The sequence below is a fragment of the Conger conger genome, chromosome 3, assembly GCF_963514075.1.
Source record: "Conger conger chromosome 3, fConCon1.1, whole genome shotgun sequence".
NCBI classification, from domain to species: Eukaryota; Metazoa; Chordata; class Actinopteri; order Anguilliformes; family Congridae; genus Conger; species Conger conger.
In genome coordinates this window covers 61166864-61188769 of record NC_083762.1, presented here as the reverse complement: position 1 = coordinate 61188769, position 21906 = coordinate 61166864, and the positions used below count along the sequence as shown (strand labels likewise).

Sequence of the window (21906 nt, the reverse complement as noted above, 5' to 3'; positions counted from 1 at the left end):
CAACCCCCCCTCACTCTCTCCTCTCTCTATCTCTCTTTTTCCTCTCTTCTCTCCCGATGCTCTAGCTGTGCGACAACCTGCCTGTGTCTTTTTTTATTCCATCTGTTGCCTTAGTCAGAGGATTTAGTGTTCCTGGTCCTCCTTATCCTTCTCCGCCCTCTTTTACAGTCCTCTTTTCTGCCTCTGAACACCACTGTACGTTAGTCATAAGTCATAATACCGAACATCTGCGTCAAAAAAAGGAACAGCCCTTCAATAGAAACGTTATCACAATAATTAATGCATGTATCGATAAAAATAGCCATCAGACATGCTTCATGATTGACCAGTGGTGCTGCTGTCATTGGGTATGGTGCTATAACAGCAGACCTGCTTGAGAACATGACAGGACAATAATATTGAATGCCAATACCTTCTGCTGCATCTGTCAATATTACATGGAAAGCACAAAACTTTCCATGGAAACAGGCATGGACACATATTATAATGCTCACAAAAGATTGTCTTATAAACAAGGCTAATTATGGCCCCCTTTTCTTAACACAAGCTTGAAAATGGCATACCAAAAACAAAATGGTTACTGTTCTTGAACGCTTTTGACAACAGGCATAATTCTGGTCTCCTTTGGAAGGTAACCCTTAGAAATTACTCTAAATGTTGTTAAAACAAACTTAGAGAAGCTCAAGCACAGTGAAAGATGTAGATTTTGTTTCTCACTGAAAATATTTTCTTTTTTTGAGTGGATACAAATTATTGTGGCTTTTCAGAATTAGAAACTATAATGAATTTGGTTCGCTGGACCCTTGCCGTGGATATGGCACTCATATTACCTTGATTCATGCAGTCTGTGGATTTCCAAAATTCACATGTTACAAAATAAGAGACTGTTGTCGCTAAAGCAAAAGCACCTTTAAGGTACAAGAGGTAATTCCGGACTTCTGACGGTCAAGAGAGGGATTGCAGCAACAAACACCCTCAGACCACAACACTGTTTATCCCACCCCCTTCTCTGTGAACTTGCTGACTTTGAAACCTCCCCACGCCATTGGATGTGGTAATTAGAACCAGTTTTCAACCAATAAGCTTGAATTATTCTACAGCTATACAGTGTTCGGTACAGAGTGTCAGTCTGTCAATTGTATATTTTGAAACCCAAATGTAAGGACCATAAACACAGTTTAGAGGGTGAGTCAACATGTCCGTGAACCTTTTTCAATGATAGGAAGGGATTTACAATTGTCTTGTAACAATGTTTTAACACAAACATGTTACCTATTCTACCTTTTAAATAGATTATAGAGATAGAACTTCTTCCTGTTACCATAGTGATTGAAAATTGCACAGTGAAAAATGTAATAAATGCAAAAAACCCACACTGACTGAGCCCAGTGAAACTTAAGGGGTTAATATCATATCCATGAAATAGTCACTGCTGTATTCAATTAGATATTGAATGCACTGAGTCCACTCTTTGGAACAATTTGTAATCTATACATGCAAAATATACTTAGAGGACAACAGAAAATAGATCTGGAGTCCAAGCAGAAAAACACAGTTTTGCATTCCTGAAAGCAGATCTATTCTTCTTCATATATCAGGCAGAAATGATTGAAAATCGATGTAAGTAATGTAACATAATTGTAAAACAAATCCATTGAAAGTTTTTTATGATTATTTTTAAAGGACCCATAAGTAGCCATCTCCCTATCCTTCTGTCAAATAGGTGTGAGTACATACAGTAGACCACTACCATTTTACGTATTTGCATTTCCTTAAAAAACATTAAGCTGAGTCACAAGGCCCAGTCTCTCAGATATAATGTCTTGCTGTTTGGACATCTGTTAAGTCCCACTTGTTGCTCACTTTATCTCTTATTCAGCATTCTCTCTCTCTCCCTCCCTCTATATATACATATATCCCTCTCTCTCTCCATCCATCAACCCCCTTCCTCTCTCCCTCTCTGTCTCTCTTTCTCCTCTCTTCTCTCTCGATGCTCTAGCTGTGCGACAACCTGCCGGTGTCTTTTTTTATTCCATCTGTTGCCTTAGTCAGAGGATTTAGTGTTCCTGGTCCTCCTTATCCTTCTCCGCCCTCTTTTACAGTCCTCTTTTCTTCCTCTGAACACCACTGTATGTCAGTCACAAGACATAATACAGCACATCTGCGTTGAAAAAGGAACAGCCCTTCAACGGAAACGATATCACAATAATTCACGCATTTATCAATAAAAATTGCCACCTGACAGTACTGGTCTAGCTGTAATGAACGGCAGGAAACTAAAGGTAAAAACTGAAAAGCTTAAATTTGGGCAATTTGTCGACACCAATTTTGACACAATAGCCTGCACATATCCAATGTCGGAGCTGTCTCTGGAAGTACAGATGCTTAGCACTTGTCTCGCACCCCGCTGGTGCATCTTTGTTTCTGTTCAAGATCTTGATGCCCTCGTAGGGTTCCCATGGAGATCTGAAGCAGGAATACGCCTGCTCCTAGAAACTTCTATCGTAACAAATAGAATTTGAGAAGCCTTTCGCTAAAATATCACTTGAGAGTTTGTTTACCCAGAGTAAGTATACATTTCAGTGTAGAAAGAGGAAATAATTATGAGCTTTCAGTTGTTTTTTCTGCGCCCTTTAGGGAGAGACTCAAACAGGGTCTAATTCTTAAACCACACGCTCAGTGACTATTATTTTAATAAATAAATAAATACACACTGTATGTATGTGTGGTTTCAAATGCATAAACACACCAGTGGAGGGGGTACGTTTGTTCAGCATCCCATTACATGGTCAATTAAACGGACCTAGTCATCTCTCTAAACATCAATAAACAACTGGCCCAAGACTCTGTGGAATGTTCTGGAAGCTCAGTGTCTAGGCTACATAATTTCTAATGAGAAAGCTGCTCAGGAATTGGCTAAAACACATTTCCACAGCGTGACTGATGTTCTGGCCCAACTGTGTAATGGTTTATACAGTTAATATTGTTTTCTTGTAACCGTCTCCACATTTTGGAACAGCACTGGTTTTCAACTGTCGGGTGATGAATCATCAATGATTTTCTTCAGGTTTTTTTTTGCCAAGGAAACGGCACTGAGCGAATGTGTCCCCGCTCCCAACCGAATTCATAGACCTTAAAAGGAAGTAGGGCGGCCTGTAGCGTAATGGTTAAGGTAAATGACATACACAAAGTCGGTGGTTCTAATCCCGGTGTAGCCACAATAAGATCCACACAGCCGTTGGGCCCTTGAGCAAGGCCCTTAACCCTGCATTGCTCCAGGGGAGGATTGTCTCCTGCTTAGTCTAATCAACTGTACGTCGCTCTGGATAAGAGCGTCTGCCAAATGCCAATAATGTAATGTAATGTAATGAAGTAGAAAAAAAGGAAAGAAAGAAAGAAAGGCTCTGGCTCAAACCTTGTATCCGACAGGAAGGTCCTGGCAGTCTTGAGTGCAACCGCTGACCCTGCGGTTCAGACACTCGTTCACGTTGCAGTTGCGTTCGTCTGAGCGGTCCCCGCAATCGTCCTTCTTGTCACAGAGGCTGCCCAGCGGGATGCAGCGACCATTGGCGCACATGTAGAAGGACCCGTTGCATAAGCTTTCTGCAAACAGAAGGGGGGGGGGTTGAACCGTGACCGTGAGACGACCGCGCCGTCTCACGCGAGTCGGACGCAGCTGGTCCTTCCGAGAATCGGCCGACTGGAAAGAGCAACACCTGTAGGCAATTCTTTCTCGTTAATTGTTAATACGGGGTTGTAATTCCGAAAAGTATGTTGTTCCGCGCGATAATCCCTAAAGTTTCCGCTCCCTTTCAGCCGAAGTTTAATAGATTTAATTTCTTCTTGGACGCCATTCTGTAAATCATTTTTGCTTGTAAGTCAGCAGGACTATAGGAGTATGGAGCAGGGGTGTCCAGTCTGGTTGGTGTGGGTGCAGGATTTTGCTTAAACTCACCACTGATTTGACTAATTTACGACCATGATTAGTTGAATCAGGTGTCACAGTAAGGCTGTGTCCAAAAGAGCGTACTTGCCACCTATTGCCTACACAACTTGTATACTCAATAGTAGGCAAGTAAGTGGTTTTGCACACAGCCTTACACTAATCCCAGCCATTTTAGGGCAGCCAGTAGCCAAGTAGCTAAGGTACATGACTGGAAGGGTCATGACTGGTTAGTGGTTCAAGCCCTGGTGTAGGCCCCCATAAGGTCACAGCTGTTGGCCCCTTGAGCAAGGCCCTTAACCCTGCATTGCCCCAGGGGGGATTATCCCCTGCCTAATCTAATCAACTGTAAGTCACTAAATAATCACTGGGACTGCTAAATAACAAAATAAAACAAATCAGATAAGATTGAACACCCCTGGTATAGAAAGTTTTTCTACCAGCCTCTCCACTTGCTTACATCACAGCTGTTGTCATGGAGACGCGAGGGCCTCACCTGCGGCCGAGCACTTGGGGTTTAGCGGAAGCTCGTCGGAGCGGTCCGGACAGTCGGGGTGTCCGTCACACTCCCACTGGGCGCTGAGCAGACACCTCCCGTCAGCGCAGCGAAACTCTGTCGGACCACAGGAGCGGTACACTGCAGGGCACAAGAGGACACGACGCGATTACAAATAACCTCACAGCCGAGCAAGACCACTCTGGTTCGCCAGCTTCAGTCGTTGTGCGCTCCCCTCTTCATGACCACCGGGTGGTTGAGCTGCACGTTCAGGCCTGTTCTCTCTGCTGGTTCCTCAGTGGTGGAATGACCTGCCTACCACTGTCAGAGCAGCAGAATACCTCCCCATATTTCGACGCAGACCATAACACACCTTTTCAGACTGTACCTTAGTCAGACTTCACCTCCCCCATATCCCTCTTTTATACCCTAAAAATAATTTGGGCGGCGACATTAGCACAGGAAGTAAGAGAGGTCGCCTGGTAGTCCCCAATCGCACCAGACAAGCTGGTTGTTGCCTTGCTTGGCAGCCTTTTGCTGTTGGTGTGTGTGCGTGTGTGAATGGGTGAATTATTTGTAAAGCCTTTTGTGTAGCCCTAGTTGCTGGAAAAACCAATACATAAATGCAGTCCATTTACCATAATAATCATTTTTTTAAATCTGCACTTATGATGACTATTGCCTATGACTGCACTACAAGAGAGTTTTGCTATTTATAGATTTGATGCTTTTCACTTGTTGCGGAATTTATACACATTTGTAAATCCCTTTGGATCAAAATAAATCCTGCTAAATCATTAATCTATGGCTGAAACTACATAACCAACCCAAACCAGCTTACAGTAAAAACAGCTTCTACATCAGGCCAGCCAGCACAGAATGGGATCCCCCTCTATATCTGAGGTCCTCCAGAGATTTCCTCCCACAGGGGAGTTTTTCTCACCACTGTTTCAGAGTTTATCCTTCCCACAGGGGAGTTTTTCCCTCCCCTGATGGTTTTTGGATGGTTCAGACTTGTTCTTTCCCAATTGTTCTATTTCATGTTTTCCTGTAAAGTGTTTTTGTGGCAGCTGCCCTGTAAAAAAACTCTAGACAAATAAAACTGAATTGAGTCATATATCTCCAGCCAAAAACAGCCGTAGAAAAGTGAAATAATTAGTTGTATGCTTTGCATTCCGTATCGTGCGATGCTATTCACATTTATAAATAACGATTCTTAACTTGCCCTGGAGTTCGCACTCAAAGCTGCCTTCCAATTGGAGTTTGCCGACGATTATGACCAACCTTGATGCAAATTATGATAATAAAAACACTCCTTACCCAGTGTGCATTAAGCAGTTTACATTTCTTGGTATAGTGATTAGGCTACTGGGCTTGTATCCAGGTACTGGATATTCAAATCCCAGGCTGGGGCCTGCCGGTGTTCCCCTGATCCAAGCGCTTAACCTGAACCAGACCTGGGTCAAATATGTAATTGTTTTGGATTCAAATTCTTTTCTGTGCCCAATTGATCATGCCTGGTGCAATCGAGTCAACCAAGAAAACCAATAGTGGGGGCTTGAGAGATTACATAGGTTCCTATACACCAGACAAACCCAGTAAAGCGTGGAGAAGCATATGAATCCAAAACAATTACGTATTTGACCCAGGTCTGACCTGAACTGCTTCGGAAACCCATTGGCCCTTTGCAGGTGCCATTTTGTTTCAGAAACCAAAACACGACAGCTGGAGAGAAAGTCCTCATAGTCATCCCTCTGTGTAAACTGCTCAGAAAGAAGAGAACTGTGAGGCTGATCCTCGGTCGCAAAAAAAGCCGAGACAGACCGCCGCAAATCCGTACCTAAACAACGGAGAAAACAGAGCAGAGAGACACAGACGAAGATTTTCATACACTACATTTCCAGGGTGAGGCAAGGAGAGGTAAGCTGACGTGCGTTTGCTGAGATTTACAGCTCGGCGCAAAGTTAAGCTGGCAACTGGCTTCCTTCGCTTTCAGGTTCGATAAAATGAAAGACATTGCAGACCGGGGACAGTGCTGGGAGCGGTCTTCTATCAGGATCGGTTCTCCCCGGTGGAACGAGCCTATTTCCCCTTTTATGTATACCCACAAGCTAAAGAGAGAAAAAAAATCTGAAGTGTCACAATCGCTAAGACCCCGAAATACAGATCCTCTTGCGGCAGCCAGCCCTCGGAACCTGTGCGAAAACCCAGAGCCGCGTGGCGGAACGCTAACATGTCGCTGCGCATTTCTTTCATTAGCGCTCCAACACCTGCGTCCCTGCGCGAAAAAAAGGCGGCGTAATCCGGGGGGAGGGGGGTGGTCGAGAGCGAGCCCGGAGATACTTGCCGCATTCGGGGGACTCGTCGGATCCGTCTCCGCAGTCGTCGTCGTGGTCGCACACGAAGCGTTTGGGGACGCAGGCCTTGTTGTGACACCGGAAAGCGTTCTCGTCGCACGTGTTGTTGGGTGCTGCGGGTGAGAAGACGTGTTAAGAACGCTCCCGTCGCTATAGCGGGACCATAACAGTGAGGAGTGATCCTGAAAATGGAGACGCAAACAGTAAATAAACAAGTGCAGTCTTACCCATCGAACGCTGACAGTGCACTTATTGCACGGCACAGCAGATGCCCTTTGAGCTAGCGTTCAGGAATTCTCTATTTCTCTATTGCTTCCTTTAAAGTTCCACAGTGCCACAGGGAGACAGTGCCAAAGTAATACAATGCAGGACCATTAGCAAGGGGTTAATATAGGACCACATGATGGAGATCATCATATGCACACACACACACACACACGGGACCCATAAAAACACACAGGACCCAGAAACACATACACACGCACACATGCGTACACACACGCGCACACATAGGACCTACAAACACACATACACACGCACACATGCGCACATGTACACTCCGGACCCACAAAAACACACATAGGACCTACAAACACACACACATGTACAGTTATATCACACATGCCCACACGCATGCACACACAAGCACAGTCAGAGTACCTGTCATTATCGGTCGCGCAGTTAAAAAACCACTACTAATTCAAAATAATTAACAAACACAATGACGTCACAGTTTGTTTGCTGAACAAATAATACTGCTTCCGATGAACTGAAACATGATGAATACTGATGACACTGATGATAAATGGAGTGTTTAGGATAAAGCGAGCAAGGACATTACCACAGCCTGCAGCGGCTAGCTCGTCACTGCCGTCAGGACAGTCCCTCTCTCCGTCACAGAGCCAGCGCTTGGGCACGCAGGCGTACGACCCGGGGCAGTTAAACAGCCCCGCAGCGCAGGTTACCGAACCTGGGGCGGGGCAAACATCGCAGTATACGCTATCAGAAATAAAGTGACAGTGAGAGTCATTTTTGTCCTTCAAGGATCACATTTCCCAAATGTACCCTGACAGTATAGTAATGCTGTCATTGGGTACAATTGAGTATGTTTTCTGAGCAAAAAAGGGATACATTGCATATTGCATATTGCATATTATATATTGCAGGAAAGGGGTACAGTTTTATGTACCTATAGGGCACTGCCCGAGCTACAGAATTTGAAACTTTTTAGGAACTTTTCGTAGCTTCATTTCTGAAAGTGCATTGCAGGTTTTTTTCCTCATCTCTCACTCTCCCCCTTCTCCTATATTTGGATGCCTAAATAGTATGTACAGTATGCATGTATGTATATATATATATATATGTATACTGTATGTACAGTACTGTGAGTCTTAATGCAAAAAAAAGTCTTAATCACATGTGAATTTAAATCTGTAAAGGGAAGATGCTTTCAAATAATGAAATTGACATTTAAATATAAAAAAATGAACTATAAAGAGCAGTGAACAGTCAATATCAAATCAATATTTGTTGTAACCACCTTTCGCCTTTAAAACTGCATCAATTCTCTTAGGTAAACGATCCTGCCGTTTTAGAAGAAAATTAGTTTGTAGGTTGTACCGAACATAGTGGTACACAACTGCAGATTTTTACCATCAACCATTTCTGCAGATGTCTCACTTGCTTCCGGCTAAGTGGTCTATTACTTAATATGTTTTTTTTTTTAATGAACTGAAAAATATTTGCTGTATCATTTCATTTTTTTTATTACTGTCTGGTAATCTAACATTTGCTCTTTTGTACTGATATTTTTTTTGTATTAAACAAATATAGTGTGCCTAAGATTTATGCACAGTACTGTACATCTTTGTGCATATATATATATATATATATATATACGTGTGCATACAATTCATAATATCATCCTTACACTGCTGTTCTGTGTGTTCTTTACTAATATTAATTCCAATATTTCTACTTTGTTATTCTATAATTTATTTTAATTGTGTCTAATGTTCCCTACTCCTTGTCCTTAATATAATATAACTGTTTTCCAATAAATAATTGTTCAAAATAATAAAGAAATCATTGCAGCACATGATGTTTGCTACCTCCAAGTTCTTAAAGGTTGAGCACATTAACCCTGCCTTCAATATCTTTCTACACAAAGTGATGTATGAGAGTGACTATAATGAAAAAAAAAAAAGAAAACAAATCAACAACTGAACATCCAAAAATGACTGCCCGGGCTTTCACTTAGATTTCTATGATGTTGCTTCATCAAATTTCTCAGCACTTGCCTTGAAATAAATTCAGTTTTTACAAATTTGAATTTAGGAAGCTTCCACTACGACCCATCAACATCAGTTCTCTTTATTCATACGGCATCTGAACACAGCAGCCCTCCGGCAAACTACGTTTTTACTACCCACGATTGATGTCGAAAATTGATCTGCGGTCAGGATGGCCGATAAACCGCTCCTGAAATGCAGTGGCAAGATCCTCTTGATTGCTGACCTCCAAGCTCAATAAGGCCGGGGCCACGAACACAAGGGCCACCAACACGACCATTAATCTCTATATATTTCCACCCCCACCTTCCTTTCTTTTTTCTCTTCTTATTATAGTCTGAAAAAATAAAACCATTGCGATTCCGCATGGCACTGAGATACACACATCACACTGGCATCCCTGCCATTGCTCTTAAGTCGAAGGGAATGGTGTGTTAAGTTCCCAGGCGTAACAGCACTTTTCATAAGAGGCGCGTATTCGCTTCATCCCTTTACTGGGCTCAAAAATGCAGATGACAGAATAGACAGTTTGAAGGCTGGGGAAAGTACTATAAATACACAATGGATAGTAACTTCCCTCGACTGACAGGATGACAGGATTGGAGATGACTAGATTGCGTGTGGGCGTTTGCGGGATCGTTCAAAACCTTGTCGTACGTTCCCTTCAATTAAGCTGTTCAATTTTCCTCATAAAAAAAATTAGATTTTAAACTTTACAAAAGATTCCAGACTGTAGAACACAGAGAGGCTATCTGCCCTCCTGGGCATGAACGGACAAAGCAGTATTACAGCTTGGTATGGCGTCATAAACGCCATTACTATCAAACAAACAAATTAAGCAGAAAGGCTTCGACATGTACGTTTGTTTGTTTTTTTGAGAAACAGAACCATTGTAGGGACTGGCACTGCATCTCAGCTCTCAGCTCTCTTTTGCCCGGGTGCGTTTTTCTAAAAATGTCTTCTTTATCTGTAAGTCCAACATCAGGCTTTAATGTGGGTTTGAAAAAAAAACGAACGACAAAAAAAAAGATTCTGACAACCCCTCAATTTGCTTGCAACAGTGAAGCAGCAGAGTGCCGTAAACACATCCCCGTCATGCATCTGTTTATTCCACAGACATTTAGAGAATAGGTCCCGCTGCTTTTTTTAAAAGGACCGTGGGATGAATGGTAATAACATCTCTCAAGAAGAGTGGAGCTGAAGCTATTGGGTGGCCCTTTCTGCACTGTTCCTGTACATGGATGGGCTCTACGGTCTGGTATCTGTTAAAATGCTGTTCCAGTGTATAGATGAGCCCTACGCTCTGGTATCTGTTAAAGCACTGTTCCTGTGCATGGATGGGTCCTACGGCCTGGTATCTGTTAAAGCACTGTTTCAGTGCATGGATGGGTTTACATTCTGGTACCTGACAAAGCACTGTTCCAGTGTATAGATGGGCCCTACGCTCTGGTATCTGTTAAAGCACTGTTCCTGTGCATGGATGGGCTCTATGGTCCGGAATCTGTTAAAGCATACTTCCACTGAATGGATGGGGCCTACATGCTGGTATCTGTTAAAGCACTGTTCCAGTGTGTGGATGGGCCCTACGCTCTGGTATCTGTTAAAGCACTGTTCCTGTGCATGGATGGGCTCTATGGTCCGGAATCTGTTAAAGCATACTTCCACTGAATGGATGGGGCCTACATGCTGGTATCTGTTAAATCACTGTTCCAAACTGAAAGGTAAAGCATACATTTATTTTGTTTTTTGAAGCGAGAGCGGAAATGTTTACCGCAAATCTCCTCGCTTTCGTCCACGCCATCGCCGCAGTCGTCCTCCCCGTCGCACAGCCACTGCTTGGCGATGCACTTGTTCTTGGAGCAGGCAAACTGGTTCCACAAGCAGGAAGAGTCTGCATGGAAGAGAGAACGCGTCAGCCACAGTGGACAGTGAGCAACTCAAGGCTAAACCACACGATGGCAAGCAAGCAAGCAACCAACCGACAAGCCCACTAACCATCAACCAACCAACCGACCTACCAACCAAAAACCAGCAAACCAACCAACCAACCAACCGACAAGCCTACTAACCATCAACCAACCAAACAGCCAACCAACCAGCAAAACAACAACCAACCAACCAACCAAACAAACAAAGAAACACACTAGGAAGGAAAAACAGAAAGAAATTGCACATCAAGGTCATTTTGTCAGACAAGAACTAATATTTATTTTGGGCCACTACCTTGCCATTCCTTTGATCCTATTACTTGGTAGATTATGCTGAACGCCACCTGTGTCCGTTTTTTTTTTAACTCTTCCACAAGCAGGAAGACTCTGTGTGGAACAGAGAAGGCATAAGCCACAGCTGACAGAGCAGTCCAAGGACAAACCATCCAAAGGCAAATGTTATTTCCCCCATTTAATGACAGTCTTCCTGATTAACAGGACTGGGCTCCTGGGCCCCCAAAGAGACTACAGTCTGTATTTATTGTCCAGTGAAGGAAAGAAGAGGAAATAAACCTACAAGGGCCTTGATAAGTCTTTCAGTTCCCTGATATTCCACTATAACAGGAGTGCTACAGGAAAAAATAGATCAATTGGACTGTATTCACGGTGAAGGTGAACTGGACATTTTCACATCTGACAAGAAAACATGTGACTTGAAATAGCATAAATAAGCTTTTCCTGCTATCATTTAATCATTTAATTTTATTGTTCACCTGTGTACTCTTCACCTGTTGGGTGCACACATTCAGTTTCGGGACACATGTTTTTCGGGAATTAATGTTATTGCACTTAATATAATATAGCCCACATACACATGAATCACTTTAATTTTGTGCATGAATAAAAGGACTGTCACTATGGAAGCGATCATGCAAAATATTCACCCACTGCACACTGATCATTCCAGACCACAATTTTCCTATATGCTTGCAGGTTCTACTGAATGAAGAACAAAATAGGAAAAAAGTTTAGTTCTTCAGGAAAAATTCAAAAGAATATTTCTGCGAAGCACACTTTGGACTGATGCCAGGAATTAGCCCCTAAACTAACAAAATAAACAAACTAAAAATAAAAAAACCTCAAGGTGATTGTGTCAGATAGGAACCAGTTTCCTACTCCTTGGAACCTAATTTAGATTATGCAGAAAACTACCTGTGTCAGATTTTAATAGAGCCATCAGGGCCTCTCTTTCATACTGTAACACCATCAAATATGTTCACTGTCTACAGTTCTTCATCATTTTCCCATCGCCCGTTCGATATGGAGGAATGATGACACTGAAATGGATGCTGACATGTCAGTTGTATCTTCAAACAGTAACGTCGATGTTTGTGATAATGACGCACTGGCCGTACAATGCATTTTCAGAAGCCATTATTTGTTTCTATTCTGAGAATACTCATTCAAAATGAATAGCAGAAATGAATGGGCATCTGCTCATCCTATGAGGATTAATGGCACTGCAGAATGATGCGCACAAACAGTACATTTTCCTCTTAAAAATAATGTTCGATGGATGGATGGTTTTCCATTAACTAAATATCAGTCATCGCACAGCTACACTTAATTTCTTAAGAGTATGGCTATACCTTGGTTTAACCAGAACTTACTCATGGAGGTCCTCTGTCTTATGTCTGTGGGAAATCTATTCAGATTTTGCATGCGTACAGTGAACAGTTATATCTTGTAATCAGTCCTGACATTTTCTTTAGGTTACTTGAGAGAACATGACATTTCCGTACAAAATCCCCTAACAATTTATATTCATCGGCAGTTACTTCCCAATAACACAAGCCTTTTCTTAAATATGATAATTACGTTTCAGGTATGGGAATCTCCATACAATCTTGGCCTTTCAAAGCAGGAGGGATAAAAAGGCGGCTTTCTGAAGATCAAAAGTAATTTGATGATCCTGCTTGAAATGGTAAAAGCATTCTATTAGAACAAATTTCAAAAGGCCATATTCATAAACCCTCACACCATTGTGGCATATTCACAAGAGCAGAGGAGTCGTGTTTGTGCAGTCATTAATTATTCATGTGTAACGTAGCCCAGGGTATATATCAAAATGTATATTTGTGTGGCACGTTTCCTCATAAAGTCACCTTTACACAACCCGCACTGAATTATTGTCATCGCATAGGCATAGTGACTTTCGCTATAATGTTTTAAGGAAGATGTACTGGCCAGATTTCTATCCAATCACAGGACACGGCTGAGTGGTGCTATTCGTGTATAACAGATGTATTCCAGTTTTGGCAATATCTCTTCAACTTGTTCTTCTATTAAAACACCTGCCTTCTCAACCCACAGGAGAGCCTCATACATTTTCAGATGGCTGATAAATGCCTTCCCACACTGTTGTCTGTGTACTTTAAAATGTATTCCGAGAGCGGATAACTAATTCATTTATTTCCTCTTTTTTTTTGGAAAGCTAAAAAGTGTCTCCTGGTTTTGAAAAGACCTCATCTTTGTTTTGACAATAAATTCTAATTTACATCTACTGCAGGATGCGAGCGGCATGACTTATTACACACATTTTCATTTATTTTATTCCCCATATTGAGGAAAATATACACTTTTCCTTGACATTTTCTCGATATTTTAACAAGGATCAAGATAAGGGCCAGGAAATATGCTTAATCTTCATTGCTGAGGTACAGTTTGCAAGGCTGAGTCGAGGTGGATACATATTGTCGTTGAGAGTGTCAGTATTGTTCAGACAAATCTCACAGCTAAAACCCTGATAAGATGAACAAAAAACTTTTATTACCAGGTCATTACCATATAATTACAGTGCAATGCTGTATTATTATGATACTGGATAATCATAATGATGAAATCAATTAAAGCGTTGTTCAAGCACATTTTTGCAAATGACAATTGTAGAAGTTATTTGATTTAGCAAATTTAACCAATCAGCACTTAATATACTTCTGTTCATTGCACTGCATTGTGTTAAATTACATTCATTTGGAAGGCACTAAATACAGAATGACAATGAAGGAAAATATACCGTAAGTGCATTTACCATAGTTATGAGGCTAATAACCTGGCTAATAACATTCTCAAACCAGCAAATGTATGTGTAATATCTGCAAGTGTAAATAACAATGTGCGTAAGGGACCATAATAGTACAGCACATATTATACAACAGTTAGTTCTGAGCTCGCAAATTGATTGGCTGAGAAACTTTTCTCACGATAAGTCAGTCCTAACCACTTTGTATATGTCCGGTTGATTCATTGCAGCACACCAGTGACATTATCTCATGGTAAGTCACTCCTTCTTGTGTATTAGTGCATAAATAATACACCATTCACATGGGATGGCAAAGGTCATCCCCTGATGGATTGCTACAGACAGACTCCCTTGTTCTGAGTTCTCACCTGGCTCCTACAGCTGTATAAGAACGCACATTCCTGATACACAGTGTCCAGTGTTAAATCAACACTTACAGAACACATATGGTCCTGCTCTGATCCAGTTCGACCATACAGTATGGACTCTGTTAGTGTTCAATTAACACTGGTTATTTTACTGAGCACCTATCATTTAATTTGCTTGCATAAATTGTATTCCCGCCTCACAGCAAGGAGGTCCTGGGTTCGAATCCCCGTCGGCCGGGGCCTCTCTGTGCGGAGTTTGCATGTTCTCCCCGTGTCTGCATGGGTTTCCTCCGGGTACTCCGGTTTCCTCCCACAGTCCAAAGACATGCAGGTTAGGCTGATTGGAGAGTCTAAATTGCCCATAGGTATGATTGTGTGAGTGAATGGTGTGTGTGCCCTGCGATGGACTGGCGACCTGTCCAGGGTTTATTCCTGCCTTTCGCCCAATGTATGCTGGGATAGGCTCCTGCGACCCTGTTCAGGATAAGCGGGTTAAGATAATGGATGGATGGATGGATGAATTGTATTCCACTATCGCATTCCAGTGCTCACGTCAGTTTTTTCAGCCACTGCATTTCCTCACTTGCATTTATCTGCAACACTTTACTTGAACTGTGCAACATAAGTCTGACATAACACTGTCATGCACATGACATAACAGCTGTCACAATATGGCATAACAGATGACATCAGTTCATGTGAAATGACAAACAACTCTCAAATTTTATCAGCAAATGTTATGACAAATGTTAAGTCATTTCATATGAATTGACGTCATCCGTTCATACAGGGTTCAAGTAAAGTGTAACCCGCTCACCTTATCCAGCTATTCCATTTCAGTGTAGTATTTAGTGTCATCTTCCATTCTTTAGTCAATTCAATTGTGCTTAAATCATCTCTCACAAAACAAAGCTCATCTCGACTAATTAGCGAATAATACCTGTCCTTCATGGAGCCTTTCCTTTTTTTATCTTTGATTCAAGCCAAGAACTTGGCACGGTTGAACTTGGGGATTAAACCCTCAACGGAAATGGCAGCTGTATCATTTCAAATAACAGTGCCAATTTTAAGAGCAATAAATACAGTTGCAATATTCGGCTACGTGACAATCGCGGGCGAAACTCCATCGATTGAACGCTGAAAACCGACGAACCGCGTCCTCGCTAACGAACGGTACCGTGTTTTCGACATCGACTAGACTCAAAAAACAGGCCGCGAGACAAGTGGATGATTTGTGCGATTGTACAACTGTAATGAACGCTTTTTTTCCCGAATGTAATGACGCATTCAGCAGCGAAACTCTGTAGACATTCCACCCTCCGCCAGCCACTCGGCTCCATAAAAGACACATGCGATTAGAAAGATCCCGCTGTGAATGTGTCATTTAAATGCAAAAATCCTGTCTTCCCAAAAATTCACCTGCCGAGCGCCAGTCTGTTTAACCTTGAAAGTAAAGTGCCAGACTTGACGGACTGGGGAGAGTGCTGTGTTGCGTGTCTGAATGGATTCTCTAATACCTGACGAGAAAAAAATGAATAAAAAATGAAATAATAGAAAATCCACTTTGTATACACCGCTGAGCATTGACTAGGATGTACCCAGTGCTTAGGCGTCTGCCAGGGGTGTGTTCTGCTAGATCTGCCAGAGATTAAGACTGTTGTCTTTAATGCCGACTGCCGTGACTGTTCTGTCCCCTTTCTTTCTCAGCAAAGGGAATTCAGCGTTTGAAGATCCCAAAATAATTAAATAAATACATGAATGGAAAATAATAAAATATAGTTTTTTATATTTTTTAAAATACGCCATGGGGAATCTTGCAGCTCGGTTGGGGTGGCAAAATAAAAAAAATAAAACTAAAAAGGCATAAGCCACCAGATACCTGGGTCAAATAAGTCATTGTTTTTGATTCAAATACTTTTCCACACTTTACTGAGATTGTCTGGTGTATTGGAACCTATGAAATACTCATAGGACTGGACAAAAAGTCCAAACCCAGCCTTCTGGTCCTCTCGGTTAGCTCAATTTCACCAGGCAAGATCAATCGAGCACAGAAAACAATTGGAATCCAAAACAATGACATACTTGCCCCAGGTCTGTAGGCCACAGGAACGGAGGGAGCAGAAGCGATAGAAAGGGGCATATTAAGGAGAGAGAGCAGAAGCGATATAACGGGGCGTATGAAAGGAGAGAGCAGAAGCGATATAAGGGGCGTATGAAAGGAGAGAGAGCAGAAGCGATAGAACAGGGCGTATGGAAGGAGAGAGAGAGGAAGCGATAGAACAGGGCATATGGAAGGAGAGAGAGAGGAAGCGATAGAACGGGCTGTATGGAAGGAGAGAGAGGAAGCGATAGAACAGGACGTATGGAAGGAGAGAGAGGTAGCGATAGAATGGGCCGTATGGGAGGAGAGAGAGGAAGCGATAGAACAGGACGTATGGAAGGAGAGAGAGGTAGCGATAGAACGGGCCGTATGGGAGGAGAGAGAGAGGAAGCGATAGAACGGGACGTACCGCACTGGAACTCATCAGCTCCATCCTCACAGTCCTTCTGCCCGTCGCACAGCCACACGCTGGAGATGCAGTTCCCGCTGGGGCACGCAAAATGGCCGTCCTCGCACCCGTTTCCGGGGGAAACAGCTGTATCCAACCAACCAAGAGGGAGCAAGGGAGAGAGACGTTAATGAGGGCGGAACTTCACCCAGTCTTGTTCTCTTATTGGCTGTCCCTGTTACCAGTGAGGCTCTTCCTCACCCTACTACGCGGACCCCCGCCTTCACACACCCCCCCTGCTGGGGTATGGCAGCTCCTCGCATGCGGAAACGCAAGTCACACATGAAAGGCATCGAGATCGATAAGACGGATGGTAAGATTCACAGAGGCCTGTTAAATGCACTAGACAGAAGTGTGTGAGAGAGGAGACAGAGAGAGAGAGAGAGAGAGAGTGGGAGAGGAGGGCAAGAGACAAGAGCGAGATAGAGAGAAAGAGAGAGAGAGAAAGATCAGAGGTTGTCTTTGTATCACTTTAATGATCAAAGATGGCCGTTACTCCTTTGCATCTAAATGGATCTATATCAACACAGCCCTTCAGGCTAAACAGCATTGATCTGGCAAAAGACAGGCGGAGGATTACAAATGCACTCGCAATCCCATCAGCCTCTACTCTCCGGTGAGGAGGCAGCCCAATTTGTCTTAACTTTTACGTCTTAGCTTGTTGAGGAAATTAATATCGGTTACATACATCATGTCCAAGCCCCTAAAATGTCATTATTCTTATTTATGTGCTTACAATGAACTTAACTTATATTTGACATATCCATGCAAACTGCAAGATATGTAGAGGAGAACTAGGCTACTGTTGCTTGCGGTATTGCACTGTAGTGACTGAATCTGAGCCAAACTGCTTCTGTGTGTGTGTGTGTGTGTGTGTGTGTGTGTGTGTGTGTGTGTGTGTGTGAGCGAGCGTATGTTCGAGTACGTGAGCACGTGTGTGTATGTGTGCATGTGCATGTGCCTGCACTCATGTTAGTGTGCATGAGCGTGTATGTGTGCATGAGTATTTGTGGGTGTGAGCACTTGTGCATGCGTGAGCATGTGTGTTCAGGAGTGTGTGTGTGTGTGTGTGTGCATGTGTATGTGTGTGTGTGTGGGTGTGTGTCTCTGTTTGTCACAACGCCCTGTGTTATTCGCAGGCCCAATATAAAGCATCCATAGTTGAGACTTGCGTAGGTCGTAAAAGGCCCAACTCACCAAGTCACCAACTATTTGCCGGTAAAGGACAGAGGATGAGGGTAATCGAGGTGAGTCTCGACACCGCCGTATCAAAAGAGCGGCGGTACGCTTCAGACCCGACAACATCGCCGGCCAAAGACCCGCAACATCATCGACCTTCCTTTCGAGCCAAGTCTTAAATGGAGCTATCGACTCGATCGGAATGTAAATCTTCAAACGCATCTTCATGAGAGAGAAAAAAGGAAAAGAAAGAAGAAGAAACCCCAGCAGGCCCGGAGGCAGACTGTCTTACACGGCGGATTTGAGGGGGGGACGGGGGACGGAGAGAAGAATAATCACCCAGGCAGTGTGCCTCGTCTGCGTAATCCCCACAGTCGTTGGAGCCGTCGCAGATCCAGGATGGGAGGACGCAGAGCGAGGTGCTGTTGCAGCTGACGAAGCCCCTCTCCTTCACCCCCAGCTGGTAGTAATCCACGCAGTCTGTGTTATCTGGCGCAAGAAAACAACCACGTCTCAGGGATGAGGAAAAGGGAGTGACCAGTAACAGGAATAATGGAATGTAAATAAACAAACAAACAAACAAACAAAAAACTATTTCAGGAAAACTTCTGATGGTCAAGCTGGACTGGAAAAGCAGTGGGAAGTACTAAGAGGGTGAAAGGACAAGTAACAGGAGTCCAGTAACAGAATCCAATAATGTAAACAAACAAACAAACAAACAAACAAACAAACAATTAAGGAAAACATTATTCCTTCATATGGTCAACCTGAACTGAAAAATAGGTGGGCAGCACTTACAGTAGATGGACGAGAGGGCAACTTGGCATCCATGACAGCCAGTTCAAGGTACAAATCAAGGCTTTGGTGGGCAAAGGGCATAAGTGCCATTTTAGGAACAATACCAGAGTCAAAACAAACATTTGAATGAACCAAAGTTCTTGGGATCTTTAGGTTTTTAGTCTTTAGGTTTTTACCCTTTATTTCAAAATCATTAAGGATGACAGATCCTCGATAGCTCTCATAGAGGGCTTTCTTTTGATATATAATACTCATTTTGGCCCAAAATGTCACTTACGCCCCTTGCGCACCAAACCCCAGAAATTATGTTTCTTAAGACTACGGGTCTATCCAAGGATAAATGTATTCAGGAAGAGGTGAACATGGCAATGCCTTCCTCAGCATACGGCTGTTGGACAGGGCTGGGGCTGTCACTTACAGTTGAAACTTCAGGTCCAGAACGTGGTGATGCTCAGCTGAATTCTGAGGTAACTCCACTAATAAAATGTCGGTTCATTCCGCTGCGTTGAGTGAGTGAATAGACAAACGGTGTCACTTACTGCAGCTCTTTTCGTCCGATGCATCTGCGCAGTCCACCAGCTGGTTACACCAGGCCGCTCCGGGGATACACGCCCCGTCCTGGCAGCGCCATTCCGTGGACGCGCACGTCGAATCTGCGGGGGGCGGGGGGGAGGAGACACACGCCCGTTAGAGGCAGTTAAGGATTAGCATTACCTTCGAGTGACAATTAACTTTTAAGCGTAAGCACGGGGACCAACAGCTGGAAAGAAAGAGCGGAGGGAGGAGGGGGTAGACGGCTGCCTGATTGCACCATCACCGCTCCTAATCTTTCCATTTAAATGCATACGTTCAACCGCTAATGGCAATCGATGGGAGAGGATCGTTGAAGTACTCGTTAAGAAAAAAACGCACACATAAACGACCGTTTGCGCAACGCGTGCAGATTTTTCCTCGTCGAATTCTTGAAAGCGCGACTTTTAACCCGCCCTGGGGGGGTAAAAGAATAAAGTTTTTTACACTAATGATTGCAAGAATGTTGTCATCCCCTACCGAGGCTTAAGCAATTCCTGCAGTTTTAAAGCGCATTAAGCTCTCTCAGACCTCTTCTCGTGTTAAACATTTTGGTGGGGAGTCATTTCAAATACTGTTATGGCAACGGGTACTACAAAAGACCAGAATAGCAACTGGTGGTAAAATGGCCCATTATTAATCAAAGCCATTGTTAGGACAACCCTGGGCCACATTCAGCTCCGAAAAAACTTAGCAAAACATTTATTTAAACAGAAACAGTGGTACACTGAACATCCTGTTGCAAACCGCGTGCACTGGCTGACATAGTACGGTTTGCTCCTATGGTGTCAGAGAAGTCACTCGGCTACATTTAGGGAACATCCCTGATACAAGCTTCATCCCCGACCCACCCACCTATCTGAAGCAGCCATAACTCAAAACCTGTTGCAAAACGTTTTCCAATTGAACGTTCCCCAGATCTGTAGTTTGATGAGCCACATAGCAAGAGTGATGTGAGAGAGCTGACACCATTTGTAATATTTGTTCAGTAAAGAATTATATCAAATAATTTGGTATTTAGCTGACACTTTTATCCAAAGTGACTTACAGTTGATTAGACTAAGCAGATGAGAATCCCCCATGCGGGGTTAAGAGCCTTACTGAAGGGCCCAAAAACTGAACTTATCCAGGGCTTGAACCACCAATCTTCCAGGTCCCAGTAATGTACTTTAGCCACTAGGCTGCCCAGATACATGGTGTGGTGAGAGTGGAGAGAGGTGACAGTCTGGTTAAGCCAAGCTTAAAGGGGTAATAAACACAAAATCAGTGTTTTGAGTTAAAAAGCACAGTGTCTTGTCTCCATTTTATAGATCACATTACTCCTATTGTTGAAAGAAACACAAATCTAATTAAGCCATGCCGCTGCATTTTGTGCCAAAGAAAGCCGAGCACTGCCACCCAAAGGTGAGAACCTACGCTTATGTAAGAAAGTCACTGGCACAACCCCGCCCCTCTTGTTGATTGATGGGTAGGCCTATTCAAACTACAAATCAGCCAGCCAATTTTTAATCCGCATTTGGTCAGGCTGACAGCCTGGATCAGGATATTTTTATCTCCAGACCATTTCAGATAAAAACATTTTTAATCTTTCCCTGTTCCTTTGGGGTTTCATTTTATGTGTGGTTCTTTAGCTCTATATTGGTATTTCAGTATATATAAGACCCCTCACACAGACAACTTCACAGGGGCAAATCCACAGAGCCGCACTTTTTAATGAACAGGGGAGTGATGTTTCATTGACAAAACAACGTCTTCCTCAGTGTCAAAAGCCATTTCCTTTCTGCATTGGTATTATAGTAGTCTGTTAGTGCCATTGATGAGCCTATGACGTGTTACTGACTAATTCGATTTCTCCTCCTTCCTCCCCCCTCCCCTCAGCCCTGGTCTAAAATTCAGCTATGACCAGCTTGAAATTCCCAGCTACCAGCTCTTTCAAAACATAACTTGAGCTGCTCAAACTATGTCCAAAGGGAGCCGGTCTGAACTGGTCAACCAGCTACCAGCTGTTTCAAAACCTAGCTTTTTCAGCAGGGGGTGCCTCACTCGCTTCTTAACATTCTGATTCTCCTCTTCAAACAAGGGCAAGCCGGTCGCATACCGCTGCGGAGACTAGCACATTTACCCACTTCCGCAGGGCACGCGCCTAATGAGCAATTGTTAGCGGCCAGGAATATTACAACTTTGTGACACTTAATCTACTTATGCGAGTTTGAGGTATTTCTAAGCAAGCGCCCATCAACCTCAAAGGTCAGAGATCTTTCCGGCAGTTGTTAAAGGGGCCAGGAAACTCATTAGACCGCCGCCGTTTCTGACCCGGTGATTACTCTGGTTTAAGCCTCCCCTGC

The 21906-nt window shown here is 43.3% G+C and overlaps 1 protein-coding gene across 1 annotated transcript in view; it reads right to left on the bottom strand.

The window, feature by feature from the left end:
* LOC133123174 (low-density lipoprotein receptor-related protein 1B-like) overlaps nt 1-21906 on the bottom strand; it is a 484946-nt gene that overhangs the window by 105904 nt on the left and 357136 nt on the right. Inside the window, exons 47-54 of the mRNA XM_061233491.1 lie at nt 19531-19644; nt 18533-18682; nt 16976-17101; nt 10859-10978; nt 7638-7766; nt 6787-6909; nt 4440-4580; nt 3416-3603 (exon numbers count right to left, since the gene is read on the bottom strand). Coding sequence (XP_061089475.1) covers nt 3416-3603; nt 4440-4580; nt 6787-6909; nt 7638-7766; nt 10859-10978; nt 16976-17101; nt 18533-18682; nt 19531-19644 — 1091 coding nt within the window. The remainder of the gene's footprint in view (nt 1-3415; nt 3604-4439; nt 4581-6786; nt 6910-7637; nt 7767-10858; nt 10979-16975; nt 17102-18532; nt 18683-19530; nt 19645-21906) is intronic.